The sequence below is a fragment of the Mastigoproctus giganteus genome, chromosome 2 (genome assembly GCF_048544385.1).
Source record: "Mastigoproctus giganteus isolate SK-2022 chromosome 2, ASM4854438v1, whole genome shotgun sequence".
Classification (NCBI taxonomy): Eukaryota; Metazoa; Arthropoda; class Arachnida; order Uropygi; family Thelyphonidae; genus Mastigoproctus; species Mastigoproctus giganteus.
This window is the reverse complement of record NC_143576.1, coordinates 96,287,298-96,314,718: the sequence shown is the minus strand read 5'-3', so window position 1 is coordinate 96,314,718 and position 27,421 is coordinate 96,287,298. Positions and strand designations below refer to the sequence as shown.

The window sequence follows — 27,421 nt, the reverse complement described above, 5'->3', positions numbered from 1 at the left end:
AAATGAACAATCTTTGAATATTTATTTTTGTCTTGATCCAATACAAATAGGTAAATGCTGCCAACAGTTCAGCATCCATAACAAAAGTCCATTTTGCTGTAACGTTTACTGAAAGTAATGCCAGTTCTTGGCAAGATACAGAGCATAAAAAAAAAAAAAAAAAAAAAAAAAAACATGCAGTTCAACACCACAGCCACAATGCTAGTCACTAGACCAGACTCCTTAATTGCTAATGTCAATAGGCAACCAGAATTGTCAAGTCCCATATATGGGTATAGTTAAACAGTCATCACATAATCCAGATCTGTTATACCCAGATTTGGGTAGTACAAAGTCCTGGATTATTTGCCTTCCATTCACTATTTTTTAAGATGTTATTTTATTTCCTGTTTATATCTTTAGCTCTAGTCAGAGTAAGCCTTCTTTTTTCATGCTTTTTTAACACTGTTGATCTGTCTTCCGCCTTTTGGCTTTTCTCCAATCTGATTACTACTTGTTTCAAATCTCTCCCTCTCTCTTCCCCCAGCCCTGAGTGCCAAGCATTTTCCAAGTGGTTTAAAGTGATTATATAGGGCGCTTCTCGATTATATTTAGTTTATTACATTTATAGCGATCTTTATTTTTCAGTACTTAATAAGTAGGTTTTGCGAAAAGGACCTAGCAAATTATCAGAAAGGAAAGTCACCTTTCTTTTTTTATTATCAAACTAACCACCAACCCTACTAATTTATAGCCACTGCTTGGTCACTTGGTGGCACCGCTCTTGCCTCCTCATGGCAGAGCCGGAAACTGGGAGTTGGAAGCTACACTCCCAGGGCTAAAAAGAGCAAAACATGAGCAGTAAAGCCACTACTTCCCAAGGGACTTCAGAGAAGACCCCACTAAATCGAACTGCTGAATAACCAGAAAATACTGCCAAAAGGCAAAGGACAGACAGTTCCAAACCATTACCAACTTATTCCTAATTATTCACTCCCACAGGAGAGGAGACATTAGGAAAGAAATCCCCATTTTTTTTATCCAAAAAGTCTTGGAAGGACTAGTCGGAACACCAAAAACGGTCAGGCGACTCTGATCGGGGATTTGTTTGTTGAAATGTCCAGTACCAAATATTCAAAAAAGTTACTGAATGTATTGAGCTTTGGACGTATACCAGTAGTGGTTACCCCCATAACACCGTAAACTCTTCGCGGGGAGTAATCTCTGAATGGGATCTCTTACACGTTACTGAAGAGGAAATCAGCGACAAACTCCAAAATCAAGAAGTGACGAATGTAAGACGAATTTCTATTCGGAGAGATGGGAATATAATACCAACCAAAACCCTAATTCTGACGTTTAACACACCAAATGTCCCACCAACTGTAAAAGCAGGATATTTGAATTGCCAAGTAAAAGTTTATATCCCAAATCCCTTGCACTGTTTCAAATGTCAAAAATATGGACACTCACAGACTGCATGTAGAAATATACCAATATGTGCCAAATGTTGATCCAAAGAACATCAGATCAAAGGTTGCCAAGCTCCAACTCCAAAGTGTCCAAATTGTAAAGGAGAACATCCTGCCTACTCCAGAACATGTGAAAGATGGAAAAAAGAAAAAGAAATACAAAAATACAAAACATACCACAATATTACATAACAAGAAGCAAGAAAAATGGTCCAGCCAACTATAACCAACGTATGCACAAGTAGCAACTAGGTTTAAATCAGTTGAATGTCAAACTGAAATCTCAGTTCCCCCCAAATGAATCTTTCCCACCACAAGTCAAACACTTACTCCAAGCAAAACAAGATAAACATGAGAAAACTGTAAACACACTGACCGTAATCTCTTCAGATTCTCCAACCTTACAACAGTGTAAGAGTAATGAAGGACCACATAATCATGAACCTACTTCCAAATTTATGGAATTTGAGAAAACAGAAAAGTTAGATGAGGAAGTACTGGAACCGAATAAGAAGAGACCGAATAACTGAAGGTATAACCCATGCAGGAGTTGCTATGTTAGTAAATGACAGCATACCAACACAAAAAGTGCATGTAAATAGCCGATTAGAGATGGTAGCAATTTGTATAGCAGCAGGGTCCCTATTAACCATATGTTCAGTAGGTATATATTCCACCAAGAGAAGATGTCTCTTATGAAGACTTAGATGCATTATTACAACAACAACAACTACCTCCCCCTTTCTGTTTGATGGGAGATATGAATGGTCACAATCCCCTGTGGGGATGTTCAGACTACAATAGAAGAGGACGTGCCATTGAACATCTACTGGATAACCACAACCTCTTGCTTGTGAACAGGGGCAACCACACTTACTTCCACTTTCCAACTCGGACCACTACAGCAATAGACCTCACCATATGTGCACCTACGCTTTATACAAAATTTAATTGGAAAATATTTGAGGACCCTCTTAGTAGTGATCATTACCCAGTAATTTCTACACTGGTGGGTGACTATCCATATCATACAAGCAGGGCTCCTGCCTGGAAAATAGATAAAGCTAATTGGGAAGAGTTTAGGAGGAAAGCAGTTTTCAATGCCAATATAATTGAGAACGAAACATTAGATGTTGCGCTAGCACGTCACAGAAATCATACAAAATGCAGGCAAGCTCACAATCCCGAAGACTTCATCACGTTTTCCAAACCATCTGAAGACATGGTGGAATGCCGATTGTACAGAAACAAGAAAATAACAAAATAGAGCTTGGAATTGATTCTGTAGATACCCAACTACAGAGAATCTGAATCAGTACAAAAGAATGCGAGCTATAGCACGATTCACTAGGAAGCAGAGTCGAAGAAGAGCATGGATACAATTCACATCTACAATAAACAAGTCAACAAATGCTCACGTAGTCTGGAATAAAATAAGAAAAGTGACAGGTAAATATAGAAGTAGGCCATCGCCAATACTAGTCTGACTGACCCTACCATTATAGCAAATACATTAGGCGAAACCTTTGCAAAAGTATCAGCAAAAACCTCTTGCCCTCCAGAATTTCTGATAAAAAAAGAAAAAACAGAAAAAAATAAGATCAATTTTAAATCATAGGGAAAAGAGTCCTACAATCAACCATTTACAATAAATGAACTGCGTGAAATTTGTCCTTACCCAGATCGAGTACAGTCGGACCAGACGATATACATTACGATACGATCAAGCACCTAAACAAGACTGAATTAGAAAAGCTATTGAAACCGTATAACAGAATATTCCAAGAAAATGTATTTCCAAACACATGGTGCCATTGTAATAGTACTAGCCTTCTCTAAACCTGACAAAGACCTAACAAATCCATGTAACTATCGACCAATAGCTCTCACCAGTTGTTTAGGAAAATTACTGGAAAAAATGATAAATATGAGATTGGTATTGTATTTAGAGGAAAATAACATCTACACACAACCTGCAATGTGGTTTTAGACATCACCTGGTTAGCATAGAAGCCAACATCAGAACTGCATTCATAAGATCGCAGCATATGGTAACCGTATTTTTTGACATTGAAAAAGCATATGATACCACATGAAGATATGGGATCCTACGAGACATGCATCATGCTGGACTCAGAGGCAATCTTCCTATGTCTATCCAGAATTTTTTTATGAACAGAACCTTCCAAGTCAAAATGCAAACATCTTTCTCCTAAATCTACCTACAAGAAAAAGGCATCCCACAGGGCTCAGTCTTAAGTGCCACTTTGTTTGCCTTAAAGATTAATTCAATCACAAACCAACTCCCTCCTTCAGTCTCACATGCACTTTATGTCGACGACGTTAGTATCTCTAGTCAGTCCCAATACATAAGAACAATTGAGAGGCAGTTACAATGCGCAATCAACAATATAAGTAAGTGGGCACTAGATAACGGATTCAGGCTGTCAACACAAAAAACAATGTGTACATTTCTGCTGCAAAAGAAATCTCCATCCTGATCCAGAATTAAAACTAGAAGGCCAGAATATACCAATGCAGCCAAAAGTAAAATTTCTTTGGCTAATCTTAGATAAGAAACTCACATTCCGGCAACTACGAAAAAGCTGTACAAAACATCTTAACATACTTAAAATCCTCTCATCAACAACATTGGGAGCAGACAGATATTCCTTATTAAACCTATAGAAAGCATTAATTAGATCAAAGTTCGACTGTGGAGCCCCAGTGTACGATTCAGCACAGAAAACAGCTCTGAAATGGATCAATCCAGTTCATCACAATGCACTGCATACAGCCACTGGTGCCTGTGGCACCTCTCCCATATATAGTCTCTATGCCAATGCCAATGAACCATCCCTAACACTTAAGCAACAACAACTGGGGTTGGATTATGCATTTAAAATGAAATCTATGCCTAGACATCCCACTTAGGAGATGTCCCTTGATCCACGTTGCAGAAATATTTATCAGAATCGTCAACAAGCAAATCGACCCCTGGGGACCAGAATGCAAGAATTTTTAGCAGTACATAACCTTAATGTGGACAGGGTAGCACACTTGCCAGTTCATCCCCCTCCACCATGGGATTCACCTATCCCATTATGTGATTTCTCCTTTCAGAAATGTAATACCTGCAACAACCTTTCAACATTTACATGCAGCACACAGACTTCAATTTTCTGACTGTATTCCAATATACACAGATGGCTCAAAAACAAACTCTTTAGTGGGAGCAGCAGCAGCTGTTTTCCCAGATATAACATTAACGCAACAACTACCGAAAGAGTGCAGTGTATACACAGCAGAATTGTACGCACAAAAAACAGCCTTAACTCATATACGAAATATACATTACAAATGAAGTGTAATATACACAGATTCCTTAAGTTCATTACAAGCCATGCAGAGCAGAGGTACACCCAATCCTCTGGCACATACAACAAATACTGACTGACTGTACCATAAATGAACAGGAGATACATTTTTGTTGGATCCCAGGACATACAGGGATTACTAGAAATGAAGCAGCGGACAGATCAACAAAAGAAGCCATACTGCAGACAGGAGAAGAGATCCCAGTCCCTTATTTCAATTACCACTGGTTTGTTGCCACTGCACCAGGCAAGTAGGCCGTGATACGGCATACTTGCCTGGTCCAGTGGCAACAAACTTGGAATCTACAAACTGTACCAAATGAAGTATAAAATTGAAAACTGGGTTCCTAGCATACGAAAGTCAAGAAAAGAAGAAACAGTACTGGCCAGACTAAGAATCGGGTATACCTATTTTACGCATTCTTTCTTATTGCGAGCAGAAGAACCACCATGATGCCAGACTTGTGATAGTATCCAGACAGTAAAGCATATATTAAGACTGTCCTAAATATGCAAATGAATGCAAACAAGCCTTCAAAAATGTTTATAGGACACATCACACCATTACCCTAGCAGATCTGAATGATACAGATGACCTACCTTACAGATGTTTTCACCTTCCTTAAAGCGGGCGCCTCTGCAGCCAGGTGGGAAGGAGCAGCAGTGCATAGCACATGCTTCTTGATTAGACCGGGGTTCGAGCCCATCACCACCAAATACGGAGGATGCGGAAAGGTCAGAGAATGACCACCACATATCCCGGAGCAATATGGCCTTAATTGCTAATGCTCCTAAAAACCAAAACAACAACACCTTCCTTAAAGATATTAACTTATACAATCTCCTCTAAGGAAGTAAGCAAAAGCAACAGACTAACTGAATGAAGTATGAATCAGAATAAAAGGAGCAACAGAAATTCGAAGCAAGCACCTCTGAAACACCTCATACCCTATGAACTGGTACATTATTACCAGCGTAGTCCATGCGCCATTAAACCGTAACACAACCAACCAACCAAATCTCTCTTCCCCTTCCCCCCATGCCAATGCCACCTTAAATGTGCTTTGATGATTACCTGTTATCCCATGATTCTTTGTTGTAATATCATCCTGTCGTTACTTCCATTTATTTTTTAAAAAACTCATTTTTAAAGATTATGATTTTTGATGAGTTGCTTTATTTCTTACCTAGGTCTCAGATCCATAGGTTTAGACTTAAAATAGCTCAGTTTGCCTTTTGGATAATTAATCTTCTGTTCCAAATAAATTTACTTAATCAATTTCTATACTTCCTGCTTTGCTTATTCTTTAGTTTATTTCCATGTCTAATCATCCATCTTCATCAAAAACTGTTCCTCCTGGATGTAAAAAATTCGTAACTCCTTCCAGTTGTGATTTTGGTTTTCAATCTGAATTTTCTTTGCCCCTTCCAACTTTTGTAACTTTTTTTTTTTTAATAATTAATTTTTGTGCTAATTTGTCTACAACCTTTATATAATTTATTCAGAGATTCTTGGCAATCTCACAAGCTATTATGTAATAGCTCAGTGTAATCCACATGTAATAATAATAATAATCTAATTTATCATCCTTATACAGACTTTTTATTCCTGTTTAAAATAAGTCATTTTTGCCATATTATTCTTAAATTTGAATGAACAGATTTCTAGGAACTTCAAGAAATAAAATTCTCAAATACATTTGTTTGTTATGCACCCTGACTTTTCTACATAAGTCATTCAAATGAAACCACAAAAACAACATAAAATGCAACAATAACCAGATAAGTTTGGGCTAGAATTTATTTCCTGCACTTTGAAAATATACTATTCTGGCATTTTGTATTTGTGCACAGTTTCTTGGGCTCAAATACTGATTATCAGTAACAACTGTCATATGCTTTGGTGTCACCCAGCAAAATATCATAAGAAAGTTTTAAATTTCATAATAAAAAAAAAGTGTATTGGTGGATTCAGCTGGGCATTGAGTAGTTTTCACTTCTGATACTATCTTTGAAGTTGAAGAGTCCAGGTGAATATTAAAATAATTAAGTGCTTGGCCTGTTCATTTTGTTTCAGTTCTTGTAATAAAATTACAAGAACTGAAGTTAGTAGTCTCATATAGAAATAATGACAATAAAATTATAAGTATGATCTTGTTGATTATTTTTTGCCCTTTGCATAAATAAATGGAAAAATATAGATCCATAAGTTTATTATATTTTTTCTTTTTCTTTCTTTTGTACTCTTTTTTTTTTTTTTTTTTATCTTCACAGATAACAGACAAAATTGAACATTGTGCCTTAATAAAACACTTGCAGGCAGGTTTAATTCCAAAAAAAAAAAATAACCGACAATGAATGGTACCTACTTTGATTAAAATTGAGCAGAATTGGGGGAGGGGGAGATGTATCAAAGATGACCTTCACAGTGGGCTGTCAACAGTTGCCAATTGCCAAGAAAACATTGAAATCTATGATATTGTGATGGAAGTCAAGTAGTTATCAGCCAACAAAATAATGAAGGCTCTACGCATCTTATATGAATGGGTACAAAATATTCTGACAGAGGAACTGGGTTATCAGGGATTTCTATAAGATGACCCTATTAATAAATGCCAGAATTTGTTGGGAAAATATTTCTTCGTGTTCACTGCAAATTGATCTTGAAAGGGAGTTCAGGTAAAGTTCTAAACAAAAGTCTTCCAGGAAGACTGTTCTGATGATTCAAGTAATGAAATTGTGAACCACGCACACACATGCATGCATTAACTAGCAAAGTCATCTCTATAACTGTGCTTGGAGATTTTTATTGATCCGTAAATACATATTCTGTTTACTGACATATCTACTAGGTAGAAGTATGCTTTGTTATTGAACCTGTGTGGCAATTAAATATTATGTTTTTTTTTTTTTTTTTTTTTTTTTTTCAAATAATTATAGAAATTAATTAGTAAAGGTGAACTGACTTTCTTTGTTAGTATCAGTTGGGGATTGTTGTCTGCATTTTGTAAGGAAACAGTTTTAAGCCTTGTTGAATAATGGAACAGATGAGTTTTTTGGAAATTTTATCAGCTTTTTGATTAATTAACATATTAAATAAATTATTTGACAAATAGTTTAATAGTCTTAGTCATGTTTGTTAACTTATTTAATCACTTGTTAGGCTTTTTTTTTTTTTTTTTTTTAGCAGCTAAGAAATTTTACTTTTTAGTAAGGATATAACTAATTTAAAACTGCAATCATAATAGTATAGCATAACGTATATCTTCAATTTGATAGTGTAAGGTATAACAAAAAACTTGATAGTGTAATAAGTATCACTGCATTTAGGAGTCTATTAGCTTAGTGTAGTTTTGAGTTAATCAATTCATTTTGTTAATTTTCATTGCTGGAAATTAAAGCTGGAGCATGATTTCCATGCTCCAGGCCAGAGCAGCAAAGCAGTGGGAGTGCTGTGGCTCAGAGAAGAACCAAAGGGGGCGATTCTCCTACAAATCACAACCTAACAAAATGTGCAACTTGTGCAATGATGATGTGCACTTAGATAATGCACATCATCATTATCTAAGTGCACTTAAATAATAATGTGTACACTAATAAACATTTTAGATATTCATTACAAAACCTAACTCATTTTCCTAATCTTCCCATTACATTTGTAGAAGTTAGGTTATGAAAATACAGTGGGTTTCATACCTATTGGAAACCTAATCTATCAGCAACTTTATATAGACATAGGAAATTATAAATCAACAGGGATTACCTTTGTTTTTGATATAGGAAGCTTCTTTTCCAACTCTCCTAGTCCAACTCACTAATAATTCTTGAGGATGGCGATATCTATTTTGTAAAGTAGGTGGGACATCTTCCCCACTGTCAGAACCTTAGTGTTCAGACCGTGCGGTCTCAACAATGAGCGCTCATGGCTGCTGTCTACAAACACCATACTTCTGGCAGCATGGAAACCATTACTTGGATTGGCATAAAATTAGATTTTGAGGTCTAAACTGTTTAATAAATATATAGACCAATTATTTCTTGTGGTCCTATAACTGGACTTTAGAGTTTGATTTAGGGTTCTAATAAAATTGGATATGGGAGGGGGGATTATTCTCTACATTCCTTAAGTCGGACTAGAACTTTTCAGGCATCGTGTTCACAGGAACGGAGCTACTCACAATTAATTCGAAACTTTTGTCTTATGTTGGAGTGTTTGTTCTTCACGCATGCGTATAAGTGACCAATCGTCGGACAATAGGAATGGCCTACGGATATTGATTGAAGTTTCATGTAGTTTCATCTCTAAGGTTTCTGCAATAAGTAGTTTGTGATAGTTGTGTTGAATATTTATAATTTTTGTTTCATTAAAGCTGAATGAATGTCGTTCATTTATTGCGTGGAACGAAAGTTCCGATGCATTTGAACGGCCCGCCCGCACAGAAGCTTTGTGTTGTTTTGCTCGAAGCTGTGCCACTCCCATGGTAGATCCTACGTAGACAGCGTTGCAATTTTTGCATGGGATGCTGTATACAAGGTCATGCTGTGATTGGAATGTGGTGTTTGAAGGTCGGTTTCTGAAGAATGTGTATAATTTGTTCATGGGTTTTGCTATGATTTTCATGTCGGTTCCCTTGCATATTTGATTAAGTTTATTGTACCAGTGCTCGACATATGGAATTGTGATAAATGTATTTTGGTCTTGTCAGATTTTTGTGCAACGTTTGTTGCGAGGTTGTTGTTATTTATTTTATCACGGGCTATTGTTTTGACTTTGTTTATATAGGTTAGCGGGTAACCCCTATTTGCGAATCTTGTAGTTAATTCATTTATTTCAGTGGTTAGAGAATTTTGGGTGGAAGAATATTTAAAGGCGTTAAGAAATTGGTTCAGCATGACCGATTTTTGTATGGTTGGGGATGATAACTGTGGAAATGCAAAAGCATCCCCTTATTAGTGGGTTTTCTATATATGCTGAAATTTACTTTTTGTCCTAATCTGTGTATAGTAAAATTAAGGAAGTAGAGAATAATCCCCCCCCCCCCATATCCAATTTTATTAGAACCCTAAATCAAACTCTAAAGTCCAGTTATAGGACTACAAGAAATAATCGGTCTATATATTTATTAAACAGTTTAGACCTCAAAATCTAATTTTATGCCAATCCAAATAATGGTTTCCATGCTGCCAGAAGTATGGTGTTTGTAGACAGCAGCCACGAGCGCTCATCGTTGAGACCGCACGGTCTGAACACTAAGGTACTGATAGTGGGGAAGATGTCCCACCTACTTTACAAAATAGATATCGCCATCCTCAAGAATTATTAGTGAGTTGGACTAGGAGAGTTGGAAAAGAAGCTTCCTATATCAAAAACAAAGGTAATCCCTGTTGATTTATAATATAATAGAATATAGGAATTATTGAGCATTTAATAGCTCTCTATTATCAAATTTAGACATAGGAAATGAATAGGCAATTTGCAATATAACAGATGAGTATTCTGTTATGTGTAAGTAAATATTTACATGCATGTTGATTGATAACAGAATAAATCAAATAATGCTTTGTATTATTTGATATACAACTCAGTCTGAAACTCAGTCTGGGTTGAATATTATTGAATGAATGTGAAATATCATAAACAGTACTACTGACAGTGATACAGAGAACATCGTCTAGATCAATGGTCTCCAAAGTGCGATGCGCGAGATAATCTGCAATAAATCAATATTTATTAATTATGAAAACTTTAGTTTTTAGAAACATAATTGAAAATAAAAATTATAAATAAATATATATATATTTTTTATACTTCATTATGCAGCTTTGATCACTCGGCTTTATTTGATCATGCACGTTCAAGTACATGCATTTTGTACTTTAACTTCAATTTAATTTTGTTTTGTATTTTTATATTTGTGATCTTTTAAAATTATATGTTATTTTAGATATAATGCCTTCCATGCAAATATTTATAAATAAAGAAAACATTAAACTTATATATTTAATTTTTTATTCAGGGGTGCATGTTAGCCCTTTTAACTAAAATAAGCATGCATGACCAAAAGAGTTTGGAGACCACTGGTCTAGGTATCTCCCATAATATCTAATTTGAGGTAAAAAAAAAAAAAAAAAAAGTGCGATATATGTGCTCAGTAGTGGAAAAGTAAATTTCTGATATGAGACTGCTGAGATATAAGCCCATGGGCAATCCAAAATTTTGTTTATATACTTTATCGCATAACTTAATAAAATTTGCTTCTATTAGGAGTCTAATCAGGTGAAAAATCTCTTTAATGGGCAATTTTATATGGTTATAGGTATGGTATTATTGCTTAACATATCGCACACTAAGTCTAAAGTAAACCCAATGTTTACATTTGTGTATAAAGATGTGACATCTAGGGAGAACAGGTTATCATTGTTATGTAAATTACTATCCTTCAGGTTATTAAATAACTTATCATAATTCTTAATACCAAATTTAATCGTCTTTCCAAAAGGTTTGATAATATTGTATAGGTGGGTGGCTAGTGATGCGAAAGCAGAATTTCTGTAGGAAACAATAGGGTGAACGAGAAATCCTGTTTTGTGAAGCTTTACTTGACCAAAAAGAGTGGGAATATTAAAAGTTCTGGCTTTCAAGTCTTTTACTTGGGACAGTGATAAAATCATTTTTTCGATAAGTAATGTCCGTCAAAATATTTAATACAGTAAACCCCCACTATTCGCGGGGGTTACGTTCCTGAGAAATGCCATGAATACCAAAAACGCGAATACTGAGTTATGGCTCTCATAGTAATAAAGGGGTTCCGTTCCAAAGTATGAAATATATAAGAAAAACTAATCTAAAATTTTATTTATGTATGTATTATATGTACCTTCATAATATGACTATGTACATAGAAAGCACATAGTGAAATGCAAGCATATGGCATCGAAATAAAAATAAGAAACAATTTAATATTAAATGTAATATTTATTAGAAATTTTAAACAAATCTTTCAAACCAGTGCCTTTGCTAGCTAAAACTTATCCCGCCAGTGTTATCACCAGTTTTGCTCAAGTGTTGATAAAGGAGTTTTGCCCTTTCACGAATGATGAGTGAACTTAATGGAATTTTATTTTGAGTTCGGTCTTCTATCCACAGATTTAAAGTTTTTTCTATTTTTTCTAATTTAACATCACGAGTTACAGAACAAACTTTTGAACCAATTAGCGTGTTTTCACGGACACTACGGCAGATTTTTTCTTCTGATTTCTTGATTGATCATACCGTTGACTCATTGATTTTATGTTTTGCCACTGAGGAGACACTTTCACTATTAGAAATTTTGTCTAACTCAATTTTATTCGCTAATGTCATCATCTTTGATATTTTCACATTTCCATTGTTATTCGTAGCCATATTTTTATGGCTACGAATACAGGTTAGAAAGAACTTGTCCACAATAAAGTCACTTTCTTCCGTTAACACATTCGAAAAAGTGTTTTGCACTGCAAAACGGTAGATTTATCACTTTTGTAAACATATCAATTTATAAATGGATAAATTTATTCAATTTATAAGCATATAAATTAAAAGCAAACGACGAAACCTTCCATGACAAGCGCATAACACATATTGAACAAGGATTAGCGAGAAACATCCACGCTCACGATTTTGTCACCCCTTTCTCCCCCACCACTGAGTGCTGTTTTGACTGGGAAAGATCATTTTAGCCACGCCCATGCTTTTTTATGGCGGAAAATGTTCATGGCGCTTTAAAATTCAAATTTTTTTAGGTTTCATTTTATGTTAAATCAGCGACCGCGAATAGCGGGGTTTTACTGTATTCAAATATTTGTACATATAAAATATTCTGCATTACATACGTATATAATTATGTGGTAATTACTTATGTATCAAAATTAAACTTAAAATTCCAATTAAAATCATGAATTTAATTGATCTAAATTGATTTAATTTAATTGATGAATTTAATCATAAAAAATGTGTCGATTTTGGGTTGTATTTTGGCTCTCTTCCTGGTAATCTAAAAGGGGTTTTAATTTTAAATCCCCCGCAACATTACCACCCAACAATAAAGTCAACCGATCCTTTGCCGCTTTGAAACCTGGCATGTTTTTTTTTCTTCTTTCAATATGAAATTTCTTTTAGGCATTCACTTCCAAAAGTCCTGCTTCATCTATGTTAAAAATTTGTTCAGAAGTATGACACATAATACCCCTCTTCAATAATTTTAGCAAGTTATTTTTTGAAAGTTTTGGTTCCTTGATCTGCACTTGTGGCTTCTCCCTGGAGTTTAAATCTATTCAACCAGTCCTTCTAGTTTTAAATGGTTCCACATTTTTTTTTTTTTTTTTTTTTTTTAGGTGTTTTCTTCAGATCATCAAATAGGCTAATCTCTCTCTCTCTTTTATATACAGTGAAACTTCTCCTAACGGACACCTCTCGTTAACGGACATCTCTCTACAACGGACATTTTCAAATTCCCCAACTCACCTCCATTGGTTTTAACGTGTTTGCAGCTTCTGTCTAGCGGACATTCTCTGTAACGGACGCGGACAGGCAATCTACACTCTTTCGTTTAGATTAGCACTTAATTTGATCTCCCCATAACGGACTGCGGGAGAGCTCACGGCCCTTTTTCTAGGAACTTTTCTTCCACATATTGCCTCAATCTATTTTCTATTTCCGATTCTCTGAATTTTATCAAGGTTTACGTCGCGGTTGTAAACCGTTTTTCAAGAATTTTTAAGGCACGTGTAAAACTTCTGATGAATTCGGTGTGTGTGCAGGGGGCGGGGTGAATTTGGCCGGCCTTTCGTCTTTTGAGTTTCAGTTTTCAGTTTTGTTCAGTGTCGTGTGAAGTGCACAATGTCTTCTCGTAAACATTTAACTTTAAAAGATAAAAGTCGAACTCATTAATGCGTATGATCGGCAAAAAAATAGTGTTCGCAATCTCGCTGCAAAATTCAAAATCGGGAAGACGCAGGTAAGCGACATCCTAAAGGAAAAAAATGAACTGCTCAAACAATTTTGGCAACACGGAAATGATCAGGTTCAAAAACCATTTCCGAAAACTGTTGGACTTCAAATTGACAATGTTACGTATGAGTGGTTTTGTCGCGAACGTGCTAAAAAAATTCCCATTAATGGGCCTATTATTAGGGAAAAGGCTTTGGAGGTTGCAAAATCTATGGGAGTAAATGAGTTCAAAGCTTCTGTGGGATGGTTAGACAAGTTCAAAACTCGGCATAAAATTTATTGGAAAACCGTAAGTGGTTTTCTGTTGATACTGGGGTTGTAACAGAGTGGACCGTCAAATTGGAAGAGTTATGTCGTGATTTTGAAGCTAAGGATATTTACAACTGTGACGAAACAGGGTTGTTTTTTAAAGCTCTTCCTGAAAAAACAATGAGTCTAAAAAACGAAAAGTGCCAGGGCGGAAAATTTCTAAGGAACGCTTGACTGTACTATTGTGTACAAATATGCTGGGAGACTTTGAACAACCTCTTGTTATAGGAAAACCACAAAATCCTCGTTGTTTCAAGGGCATAAAGTTGAATCTTTTGAATGTTGATTGGAAGACTAATAAAAAAGCATGAATGACACGAGATATCATGAGCGAATGGATAAGTCACTTTAACCAAAACATGATTCGTCAAAACAGAAAAATTATTCTTTCCAGGGATAATGCTGCATTTCACCCGCACATTGAATTGTCCAACATTCAAATCGTTTTTCTGCCACAAAACACATCTGCAGAGTGTCAGCCCTTGGATCAAGGGATAATAAAAAATTTTAAACTTCACTACAGAAAACGTGTTTTAAGACATCTCATTGCAAACATGAACGATGTAACATGTGCGAGTGACCTTGCAAAGAAAATCAGCATCCTAGATGCGATTCAATGGATTTCCTCTTCAGTAAATGCAATTAGAAAACAAACTGCCGTGAACTGTTTTGTAAAGTCTGGCTTCTCAAACGCAAAAATTGAAGTTGTGAACAGCAATGTGGAGCACCAAGAAGAACAAGAACTTCAACATCTATTGATAATGTACGACACTTCAGCTACAAGTGACCCTGGCTACAAAGATATAGACTCGAACCTCGCTACAGAAGATGGTGCTCTAGATATCAACGACATTATCATCGATATTTTTCAAGAAGTTCCTCATGAGGATGAAGAAATGGAAGGAGGTCATTCTGTCGAAGAACATATTAACGACGAACCACCGATGAAAATAGAAGAAGCGCTCATACAAATCAATCGTTTAAAAATGTTTTTCTCCGCTGAAGAAGATACTGATGGACTTTCGATGGTTTCTTCACTCCAAACAAATGTTGAAAACAAAATTATCAGCCGGAAGAAGGTGCAGAAGAAAATAAGTGATTACTGTATGTATTTTTCTTAAGATAAAGTCATAATATGCATAGCACAATTGTATGTATATTATTTTAAAAAATATTGTGCAAAATCTGTATATAATTTAATTTAATTTTACATTAAACGTTTAACGATTTTTCTTTCTTGCTTTTTTTTTTTTTCTCCCTCAGACTTCTTGTTAGCGGACACCTCTCTCTAACGGACGTATTTTCGTTCCCCATGGCTGTCCGTTAAAGGGAAGTTTCACTGTGTATATATATATATATATATATATAATATTTAACTTAACTGAATTCTGCATTAGATATTATCTTCAATAAAATTAGTTAAAGTCTCTCCATTTCAATCCTATTAGCCAACCTAGCCCTAGTTGCTTGCAGTGGAACGGCTGTCTTTCCCGCTGCTAAAATTAATTCTTTATTTTTTATAATTGTTCTTACAGTTAAACTTGGCAGTCCTAAATTATGGCACACATCCACTTGTCGTTGACAGGAATCGATTCGCGTCAAAACGTGTAATTTAATTTTCAAATTCAGTCTTTTTCTTACATGTGTAGTCTTCGTACTGCGTCCAGATGTTGCTTTTTCATTCTTATCTGCCATTATTAACTCTTCGAAAATGTAACTGTGTTGGTTGCATTAATTATGATACAATGTTCGAGTAAACTGTCCGTTATGCACGATGTCTAATACTGTACTGAGTGATGACTAGACTTCGGATAAACGTATATAATGCAAATATTACAAGCAATATACTTGGTCATTTTTAAAAATGTTGATCTTTGAACTATATAACAAGTCACTGTACTGCAATTAAAATAGCGTGCGAGAAAATTTCTCAAGTCGGCGTGGGAAACGTTTTAATGCTGTTTTGCTATTCATTTTCAAGCTATCGACTCCATCAAATGAAACGATTTCATTAAATATGCCAAAAATGCAATCTGTAAAAGAGCATATATAGTGATTTGTGACAGCGTTATAGTCAGATACGGGTTATAATATAAGAACAGCATTATAGCGAATTGGCATAAAGCGAACTGCATTATAACGAGGGCCTGCTGTATCCTTGTTCTTCCGTAGGTGATATAAGGTCTTACTTTTGTGCCTGCTTAATTTTGGTAGCCTCTGACTTCTTAAGTTGTTAATCACCTGGTTTACCTGCTGTACAATTAAGTATTTTTGGTTAATATTTCGTAGTCCAAATTCAATATCAATTGCACATTGTTTCTTGGGTAAAAATTGAGGTGGTAGGTTATAGTTCAAGCCCTTAGAAAGAATTGAAATCTGATCCTGTTGACATGTAGCTGTGTTACCAGTTTGAAAGGGAGTAGTGGATGAACTAGTTCATTCGGAATTATAGTGTGAGTCTAGTCGGGACTATGCAATAATACATCAAAATTCACAACATACTCTAATAACAGTTATAATGAAGTAATCATTATAACTGTTATTAGAGTATGTTGTGAATCTTGCTTGAACATAGATGTAAGTAATAATGCATTCAAGTTATTAATATGATGGTTTCTGATTTCGGCAGCTAAAGCTTTGCAGCATACATTAATAGTAGTCTTCAATGATAACCAATCATTAGGGTGTAAAATTTTTTTTAGCCTAGTGTGAACCTGTTTAACCTGGGCAAGATATCTCTGTTTAACAGAATACCGAGATTTCAAAGCTAATTAAATATTGCGAGACGTATTAGTAGCCAATTTTATTATACAGGAATTTTGTGATTAAAATTAACTTTGGTGAATTTCGAAATTATATTTTTATGAAGACAATATTTTTAAAATTAATACATAGTGTTTTTGGACTGAACATTTTAACGTAATTTTTAAGTAATTATGCACCGAGATGCCTAAAAAATCTCTCATGATTGATAAATTTAAGAGGGTATAATAGAAGTGGTTCCGAAGTCAAAGGAATATTGAATGTCAACTTAAGGTAAATATTTACAGAGCTATGATGCTCAATGAATTCTACAATGAGGGAGTTAAATAGTATTTTATTTTATTAGTTATTTTTTTTCTTGTGCAGCCAAAGTATTGGGCTTCCCTGCACCATATGGCTGGTAATAATACTATTTCTCTAATTTGGAAAAGTTTTATACAAATTTGTGGCTCAGTAAGATCACTTATTTTATAGTGCGACCTAACCAAATACTTTAAATATCTCTTAAACAGTGTATACTAATTCAGACTGACTGTAGATAAATGGGTGATTTGTGTGATTGCATATAGCTGAGTTACTGAATGTGTTGTGACAAGTGACAACTCACTTCTTTTTTTTTTGATGCTATAATTTCAAGGTACAAAGTCAGTTTCTGAACTTTTTGATCACACCTTTTCAGTTGACCCACTTTTATTACAAAAATTCGAATTATAATTTTAATAGCACCGGAGTTTGTTGCTCATATCCATATTGTATATTTTGCCTGTAGGAGTTTATATTCACAGGTTGAAAAACCTACAATAAGCAGTGGCAGAGAACCCTTCTTCTCCCCCCCCACCTGAGATTGGTATTGGTTAGTCTCAGTCTTGATTTATGAGGACTTAAGAAATTCCTTCAATTGTTGACAAGAGTTGAACTTAGACCTCTCCAAACAAGTTTTATGCAACAAAAGTATAAATACAGTGGTATCAAAGAATTAAAAAAATACTTCACAAAACACTAATTTTATCTACTGATGCAGATAATTGGCGTCTTGAAAAGAGGCTATTAACACTGGCCATAGAAAAACAAAAAAACATTTTTGAAGCATCTGTATATTACAGAACCTTCTGAAAAGACAAAAACCCATGAGCTATTCTTGCAGCCCGTCTGCACTGCTCAGAGAACTTCATATCTGCTTGCACAATTACCCCCAGGTCCTTTTCATTCTCTACTACTGTCAGTGTAGTACCACAGAGTTGATACGTTGCTCTGGGATTGCTGTTTCCCATATGTAGTACTTTACATTTGTCAATGTTAAACTTCATTTGCCACCTCTCCACCCATCTGCTCAACCTTTCCAGATTCTGTTGCAGTAGCATAGCATCAGTAGCGTCCTTAACAACCCTGCCAACCTTTGTATCGTCTGCAAACTTGGACATTAAGCTTGATATACCATCATCAATATTATTTATAAATACAGAAAACAACAATGGACCCAACACTGAACCCTGAGGGACTCCACTAATAACATTAGTCCACGATGAGCAGTGTCCATTAATTACCACTCTCTGTATTCTGCCACTCAACCATCCCCTTTATCCATAGCAACAATTTGCCACCAGTGCCACACTGCTCCAATTTGTGCATCAGTCTTCCATGTGCAACAGTATCAAAAGCCTTTCTAAGATCCAAATATATAATATCAAAGTTATTCCCTGCATCCAATTCTTTTGTGACTACATCATAGTATCCAATCAAATTGGTCAGGCAAGACCTTCCTTTAACAAAACCATGCTGTGTCTGATCTATAACTGAATTCTTGTCAAGATGATCCTGCAGTGCTTCCATTAATTTTCCTGGAACAGAAGTTAAACTCACAGGTCTATAATTACTTCTGTCAGCCTTTGATCCTCCTTTGTGAATTGGGGTTATATTTGCACATTTCCAGTCTGTGGGTACCTCCCCTGAGTCCAAGGAAGCTCTCATAATTATGGCTAATGGATTGCTTACTTCCTTTGCTGCCTCCTATAATATAACTGGATAGATCCAGTCCACCCCAGGTGCCTTTCTTGTATTTATCTTCAACAATTTCTCCTCCACTTTACTCTCAATTATTACAAGATCATCTAGCTCACTGCCAGTGTTTACTTCTTCTATGGAATTCCCCTTCCTGAATAACTCCTCATGTGTGAATGTAAATGCAAAATATTGATTTAGTTTGTTAGCTACCTAAGCAGGATCATGAACAGTTGAACCATCGATATCAAGTGGACCAATCTGATTTATCCCCTTCCTTCTAGAGTTTACATAAGTAAAGAACTCCTTGCTGTTTTTCTTTGCATCCCTTGCCAAAGATTTCTCATAATCTGCCTTCGCCTGCCTAACTTCCTTTGTAACTTGGTTACAGATCAACTTATATCTATCATAGGCTTCTGTGTCACATGTTAATTTATATGTGTCCCATGCATTTTTCTTCTCCGCCATATGTCTCATTAGTTATTCTGACATCCATTTAGGCCTGAACCTTGAACAATATTTCTTAGTTGGTATGTAAAGCCTAGTAGCTTCCAAGATAAGTTCTTTGAATGCTTCCCATTTTGAGTTTTCTGTTCGTAACATCATCAGTTGGTCCCACTGTATAGAATTTAAATACTGTCTTAGACCATCGTAGTCGCCTTTACGAAAGCAATAACCCTTCCCTTTACCCCTAATGGTAGTTACCTCTTTGAGTAAATTTCACTTCAGCACACTGTGATCACTGCCACCTAGTGGTTCCTGTATCTGCAGATTCTTAATGCATGATGAATCACTACTGATAATCAAATCAAGAGTATTGCTCCCTCTAGTTGCCTCCCGAACATGCTGATTTAGAAAACAATCATCCAATAAATCCACAAAAGCCTTGCTAGTGTGTGAGTGACCAACCCACAAATTCCAGTCAGTATCTGGGAAATTAAAATCCCCCATTATAAGACTCTCTGATTTACTGGCCCACTCTATTTCCCTGTACAGTTTCTTATTATACTCATCAGAGTCATTAGGCCTATAGCACACTCCTACTCTCAATTTTGATCTCCCAATGCTTATGACACACCAAACTGACTCGACACTGCACTGCACTGTCCAGCGATGTCGACTGGCTTCACTTCCTTGGATTTTATGTGTTTCTTAACTAATAGCATAACCCCTCCTCCCTTCCTATCCTTTCTGTAGACGTTGTACTCCCCAAATTCCAGTTCTGCATTACTTATATATGTGTGACACCACGTCTCTGATATCCCAACAATATCCGCCTTTGATGCTTTGAGCAATACCTCAACTCAAATTCATCAAATTTATTTAAATTGAGGAAAGACAGATGTCGGATAGATGTGCGGAAATTTGCATTTAGCCAGCGGGTAGTTGGTTGGTGGAACAGACTTCCATCCCTTGTTGTGGAAGTTGATAGCCTAAATAAATTTAAGGCTCAGCTGGACAGGTATTTCGAATGAACGGAGGGGTGAAGTGGAAGGGTTTTTTTTTTGTGCCTGATGCTACATAAGCTTGCTTTCTTGCTGCCTCCTTTAATATAACTGGATGCATCATATGCCTCTACTAATGCTAAGTGCAGATTGTGATGCTGACTAAGTTCCCAGCGGGGGTCACCCACTTTTTTAGTAAATTTTTTAGCCATCTTGAGTAGTGGTGTATTGCAGTGAAATCTGCATAATGAAACGATGCCACTATAATAACTTTGGTTAATTTACTTCATATAGACATAATGTGTTTGCACTAACTTGTATGTCAATAAAATCTACATTAAGAATCACTGTCTACTTTTTTAATTCAATTATTTCTACCATTTTAAAAGCTTTCATTGCAAAATTTTATTACACTGTACAATAAACCGAAAGAAAGCTTATCCAGTACTTCCTTGTGTAGACAGCACAGCTTGTCTACACAAGGAAGTACTACATGTGTACTTGTGAGACTTTTTTGTAACAAAGCAATTCCTTGTTGTCTTTTGATAGTGTACTGAAAACATTGTTTTCAGTACATTATTGTTTTTACATTGTTTTCTCTGCAAACAGTGCCTTAATATGGAAGCATGTTTGTTATAAGAAATTGACAATCTCAGAAGTTAACTTTTCAAATAAACCTAAAAACATAACTCCTGATGAATCCCATGAATTGTTTTTGTCTGACAAAGAAAAACAAATGATATGATTTTAAAAAAGATGAGCAACTGTTTATTTGTGTAAAATTATATGCATAATAAATTATAAATATATTATTATTAATTCATGTCTTTCTCAACGTGAGCACATGCCTTTAATTCAAGTTGAGGATTTTATATTTGGCATACAAGTCAACCTTATATTTATGTAAGTTTTTATTTTTTTTAGATGATGATTTTTACTTGCTTCAAAGGTCAAGATATATACAGCAATATTTTACACCTACTCACGAGTTTAAACAAGTTACTGTCTGCTTAAAATATCTTTAATTCACTTTTTTATTTCTTCAGATCATACTCAATGGAACTTTAGTCACCACATTTTTTGTAGTCTTTTCACTGTAGTGCACAATAGTGCTTAATGAACTGTGGGACTTTTGTAAAGTTTTTTTTCTTAGATTATTATTTTTCTTTTAATATAAAATTTTCGAAAGTACTGGATTTTTGAGAATATTTACAAGTTAGATTCATGAGATTTTACTCTACTTGATATCTTAAAATCAGAATATGCTTCTTGTAAGCACTTTGTTATATTTAATACACTTGAGCCTTGGAGTAGAACAGTTAACACATTGAGTGTCAACTGTTCTACTTATACACTCAGGTAGTTATCTTTATGTAATTTTTGAACAAGTTTTTACATATAATATTTACCTATCCAAATTCCAGAAGTTCTATAATTAACAAAAAAAAAGTAATTTTATGCATTTTTTCTGTGATTAACAAAAAAAAAAAAAAAAACCACATTTTATGCATAATACACCTATTGTCTTATTATCTTTACCATGTAAATCCACATGAAAAACTCCACTCCCAGTGTATGAATTTTCATGAAATTGTATATTTGGATCTTTTAGAAAGATTTGTAGAGCCATCTAAATTTCATTAAAATTGGACTGATACGAATCAGACAATTATTATTATTTCTGTTCATCCACATGTAGTAACCAGTAGAAATCTGGCAGTTATTATTATTTTATTTTATTTTATTTTTTCTGTTCACATGCAATACTCTACTTCTAGTGGGTGGATTTTCATGAAATTTTATTTATTCTGTGTTACAACAATTTTTCAAATTTCACTGAGTTCAGATTTCCGAATTCAAATTTTGTGAAATTTCATTAAAATCAGGCCAGCAGAAATCAGACTTATTTTTTCTTTATCCATCCCATCCACATGTAACTTGATTACCAATAAATGTGTTTTCATGCAATTAACTGGGCAAATCGAAATCCAACAATTATTACAGGCAGTTTTTGCTTTATGAGTTCCCGGGTTTACAAGTTTTTTTCCTAAGTATCAACAAAATAAAAAAATATGAACATTAATTGCAAAAAAAAAAAAAAAAAATGAATGGCGCCTCCGTAGCCAGGTGGGCAGGAGCAGCAGTACGTAGCACACGCTTCTTGATTAGACTGGGGTTCAAGCCCGTGATCCCACCAAATACGGAGGATGCGGAAAGGTCAGGGAATGACCACCACATATCCCCAGAGCAATGTGGTCTTAGTTGATAATGCTCCTAAAAAAAAAACCAAATAAATAACAAAAAATGAATGTTAAGCATTCATAAATATTGCATTCCAAACCACATGCTAAGCTATACAATCCAGTGTACCCCGCTTTACGATATTAATCAGTTCCATCATATTGTTAAAATATCGTAATGTGAACCCAGCAACACACTGTTTTTTTGGTAATTTCAAGATCTCGGAAGTTGAAATTTTCGCTGTTTAACTAAGCTATTTATCTCTCTAAAATGTAATTTTTAAGGTCATGAACGTGACCTTGAGGCTATATAAAAGGTCGTGAGTGTGGTTTGTAAATTGTATTAGTTACCAATTCAAATCATTAAAATGCACTACACTTTCATCTTTATCATATGTTTCATTATAAGAATCGATTTTGTGATAATATCACCTTTGTGATATTTTTCTAAAGCATTTTTCTGGAGGTCATGACCATAAAACATAAAAACAATTTGCACTTTCCGGTTTATTGGGCTTTTCTGTTACTCAAGCAATTATAAACAGGTAGTAATTTCCGTGTTATTGCATTCGCGAAAATACCAATAGCTAGAATTGTGTGGGTTTTTACGTTATTATGGCGAAATGTGTTTCTCTTTTATTGAAATCTTCAATCATATAAAAAACATTAAAAAAAATTTCAGAATCTTCTCTTCATTCCTTTTTTTTTTTTTAAGGCTTCGTAAACTTGTTACTCCACGCAAATCGTGGTAGTTGCAATTTGTGTGTGTGCCGTTAAAAAATGCTTCTTGCATGCAATCATGAAATTTATAATTAAAAGAGAAGATTATCATGGAAACAAATGCCTCTTGAAGCATTTCTGAAGAAGACTACTCCTTGTGCAACAAACCAACGAGTGCCGAGCCAATAATGAGTGATCAACGAGTGTGCATTTAGTCGATGATGAAGAATAACCATTCTTTAAAATTTGGAAGTCGTAAATAATTTCCTTATTGTTATAATTTGCTTGATTTTACAGGTTACATTTTCATTTCTTTCAATAAATCAATCATTGTTTAAAAATAAACTAATTAGCTAACTAATTTCATTGTTGAGAACGTAACCCCTATTTTTAACATTATGTCTATGGGATTTAATTCCAGCTTTACGAGTGTGCGTTAGGAACGAATTAACTCGTAAAGTCGAGAATTACCTGTATTTATTTGTTCCTTTCTACTGTTCACATGCAATAACTCAACTATGGATGTAGAGGTCCACATTAATGGGCCAATCGAAATCCAACAATTATTATTTCTTTGTTCCTCTCTCCTTCTGTTCACATGCAATAACTCAACTATGGATGAGTTTCATGAAATTTTGTATTTCACTCTGTTGGAATGATTTGTTGATCCTTCCCAAATTTTATTAAAATTGAATCAACAGAAATCTGGCAATTATTACTTATTATTTTTTTTATACATATCACATAGGCTGTCCATATATATACCATGTGTTGTAGCTGTAGCCCTGGATATGATGTTTATTACCATGCACTGATTAGAGGGTAATGTGGAAGATGCACAGAAGTGAAATTTTCTTGGTTTACACGTCTTTTTTTTTTTGTTATAAATCATGAATCATTACTATTTGCCAATGCACCTGAAATGTAATGCACTATGTGTACATTAACTAACTTGGATTTGTGATGGTAATGGACATTTGAGTTTGCTCTCTGGAAATACGAGTTGTGCACAACAGTAGTCTTTGTTTGAAGAGTCTTTTCTTTAGCAAACACTAAACTAAATTAAACATGTTTATTTTTAGATTAATTTAGAAGTAGATCAGCTAGTGTAAGCCTAGTAATGCTGTTGCCATTTGATGGAAAGTAAAAATTTTCCACAAAAAGAGAAAAAAAACACACACACACGCCCTGAAAGCATATATGCAGTAAAATAAAACATCTCGAGAGGAGCACTGAAATAATTGTTTTTAGTCAAAAAATTGTTAAACATAACACTTGATATAATTTTAGATAAATTTAGTTCTGAATTTTTCACATTAATATAAAACAAAATTCAAGTGTGATGGATTTTGCAATTCATGTCATATTTTGACAAATCATATGTCTGATATATAATGACACTACCTAGGTTTTCCATTGATTGTGTGCGGCTTATAAATGAAAAGGAATTTTTCTCAGGTGGTGATGATGGGTGAGTGAAATATTTCTTCATTTCTTATAGTTGATTATTAGAATTAATAATTGTAACATATATCAGTGATGATGACAGACCAATAATAGCATGCATGCCATTAGGTAGTATATTAGTAAAATCTATATGCTAATTTTAATCCCCTCCCCTCCCTAGTAGAATACAAATGGCATATTTTTTATTTTAACTTGCATTTAGCCTGTAGGACGGAAAATGCTCACCATCATTGGTATATTAGCATAAGAGACCATAGGTACATGATATCATGAAAAGAATGCAGGTATTAATAGATACTAACAATTTCTCCTGCTTGCTCTTTCTCTCTCTCTTTTTTCTTTTACGTGTGTGTGTGTATATATAGAGTTTAAAAAGATTTCTTATAAGATATGTTGTAATGTTACTTATTAATTAATTAATGTGGACCTCTACCCCTAAGACATTTTACAGTTGATTTTCAAACGTTGTCACAGAAAGAAAGTACCTGTATACCGTATATGCTGTATTGCAAACTTAACAAAACACTTACATGTTCCAAAAAACTCTACTGATATGTTATTTAATAACATTTTGGCCCACCTTAATTATACAGTGCTTTATCAGATTGGTATACTCAGAACCGATTTTTGATTACATCAGCTGTTTTGTTCCATTTCTCTTTCCAACTCATCACAAAGGTGTTTAATGGGGCTTAAATTGGGACTCTAGGCAAGTCAGTGAAATTTTTTCATTGCCAAATCTTCAAACCAAGTCACTATAATAAGCACTGTATGATATGCTCAAACAGAAAATGGCCTTCCCCGTACTTCTGCAAAAATGTAAAAAGAACAGAAATGTTCAGAACTACTCTGCTACTTGGAATTCATTGTTTTGGGAACAACAACCAATGGTCCAGTCACAATCCATGAGAAACAGCCCATACAGTGACAGCATCTGAAACAACATTGGGATGATACACTTTGGTAAATAATGTTCTTGACATCCACTAGACCCAAACATGGCTATCATGTTTGGGTCTAGATCGGGAAAGTACACTTTACACTACTGAGTGCTGTGATTTGTCACTCCATAACACAGCTTTTCCATAAAATATAATGCTATATATTGTTCTATTTAATATTATTAAATTCCGTGGCCTCTCTGAACTCTTGGTTCAGAGTATATTTAATGAGATTTATGTACCACTCATATGGCGATTACATTAGCCATTGTTGTTCTAGGGTGTTGCAGTTCTGCTAAAATTGTACAAACAGATCAATTGATTGCTAATATGTCATTTCTATGATGATTCCCTTTGGAAGTCACTAAGCTCAGTGGCCCAGCTTATCTACTGTATTTCATTGACCTGCTTACTTTTAGCATGAATGCAACCACTCGTTATATTTATTCTTGACACATGGTTAAATTTTTCCAAAATTGCACGGATGTCCATATACTTTGGGCAATATAGTATATATCTTAATTTAAAAATTCAGAGCACATTTCTGAATCTCTAGTGCTAGTTCACTGGTACAAATTGAAATGCACTCAGACACAGATTACACTGCTTGACAAAATTAACAGAACACACAGAGAACGTGGTGTAACCCATGCAGCTTGCAGTGAAGCAGGACAAAATTTGGTATGGAATAATGAAATGAGAAGACAGCAAGAAACTTTGGACAGATATAAGGGACATTTATAGGAATTACGAAAAAGGTCATATTACAGAATTTGTTACAGTATTCTCAAAAATATGGTCACATGACATCAGCATGGCACATGATCCTTCCAACAGTTAAACGGGCATGACAGCAGTGAACAGTGCTTGATATAAGGGTGTCTATAAGATTCTATGGCAAAAAATCTTATGTTAGTAAATGCCGATATTTTTAGTGTAGCTCACCAAGTGACCAAGGAGTTGGCTGTCAGCATGCAATGCAAAATCCAAGGATGTCCCACACATTTGATCAGATTTAAGTCTGGTAATTGTTTTCCATAGCAGCCATTGGACATCTTCAGTTTCAAGATATTTCTCCACCACTTGAGCTCTATGAGCATTGGTGAGGTCGTGCATGAAAATAAAATCTGAGACAACCACACCCCTTAGAAGTCACACATAGGGTTTGAGGATCTGTTCTCAGTACCTCTGCGTAGTTACAATACTCCTTCAAACACATGAAGGGGTGTGGCCATTGATCATTATTCTGCTCTACACAAGAATACCACCTCCACCATAAGTGCCCCTTTCTACTGTTGGTGGGATAGTACTGCATTCCTCGTTGTCTCCAGATGAAATGTCTAGAATCTATTTGTAGGCTAAACTGGAACTCATCAGAGGACAGAACTGTACCTCATTTCTCAGGGCTCCGAATCACGTGCTCGTGGTACCAGTTTCGAAAGCTCTGAAGTGGTTTGGGGTTAACGGGATACGGACCACTGGCTTCCTTGCTTAGAGCCACTTGATTTCTTCATATTGTCTGTAATCAGAATTTGGAACAAATTCTGTTGTCATTTTTTCAATTCGTCTTCGTCTCGAACATCAATCAAATAATCCAAAAGAGCATCATATAATTTCACAATTACACATAACTCAATTCCAGGTTCTTGAATTGCTTTGTTTGCTCTAAGTTTTTTAGAAGATTTTCCCAAATGACAGACATTAATACTATTTCTAACCTG

At 35.0% G+C, this 27,421-nt stretch overlaps 1 protein-coding gene across 1 annotated transcript in view; it reads left to right on the top strand.

The window, feature by feature from the left end:
* U3-55K (U3 small nuclear riboprotein factor 55K) overlaps positions 1-27,421 on the top strand; it is a 148,160-nt gene that overhangs the window by 101,844 nt on the left and 18,895 nt on the right. Inside the window, exon 11 of the mRNA XM_090389983.1 lies at positions 24,701-24,763. Coding sequence (XP_090246109.1) covers positions 24,701-24,763 — 63 coding nt within the window. The remainder of the gene's footprint in view (positions 1-24,700; positions 24,764-27,421) is intronic.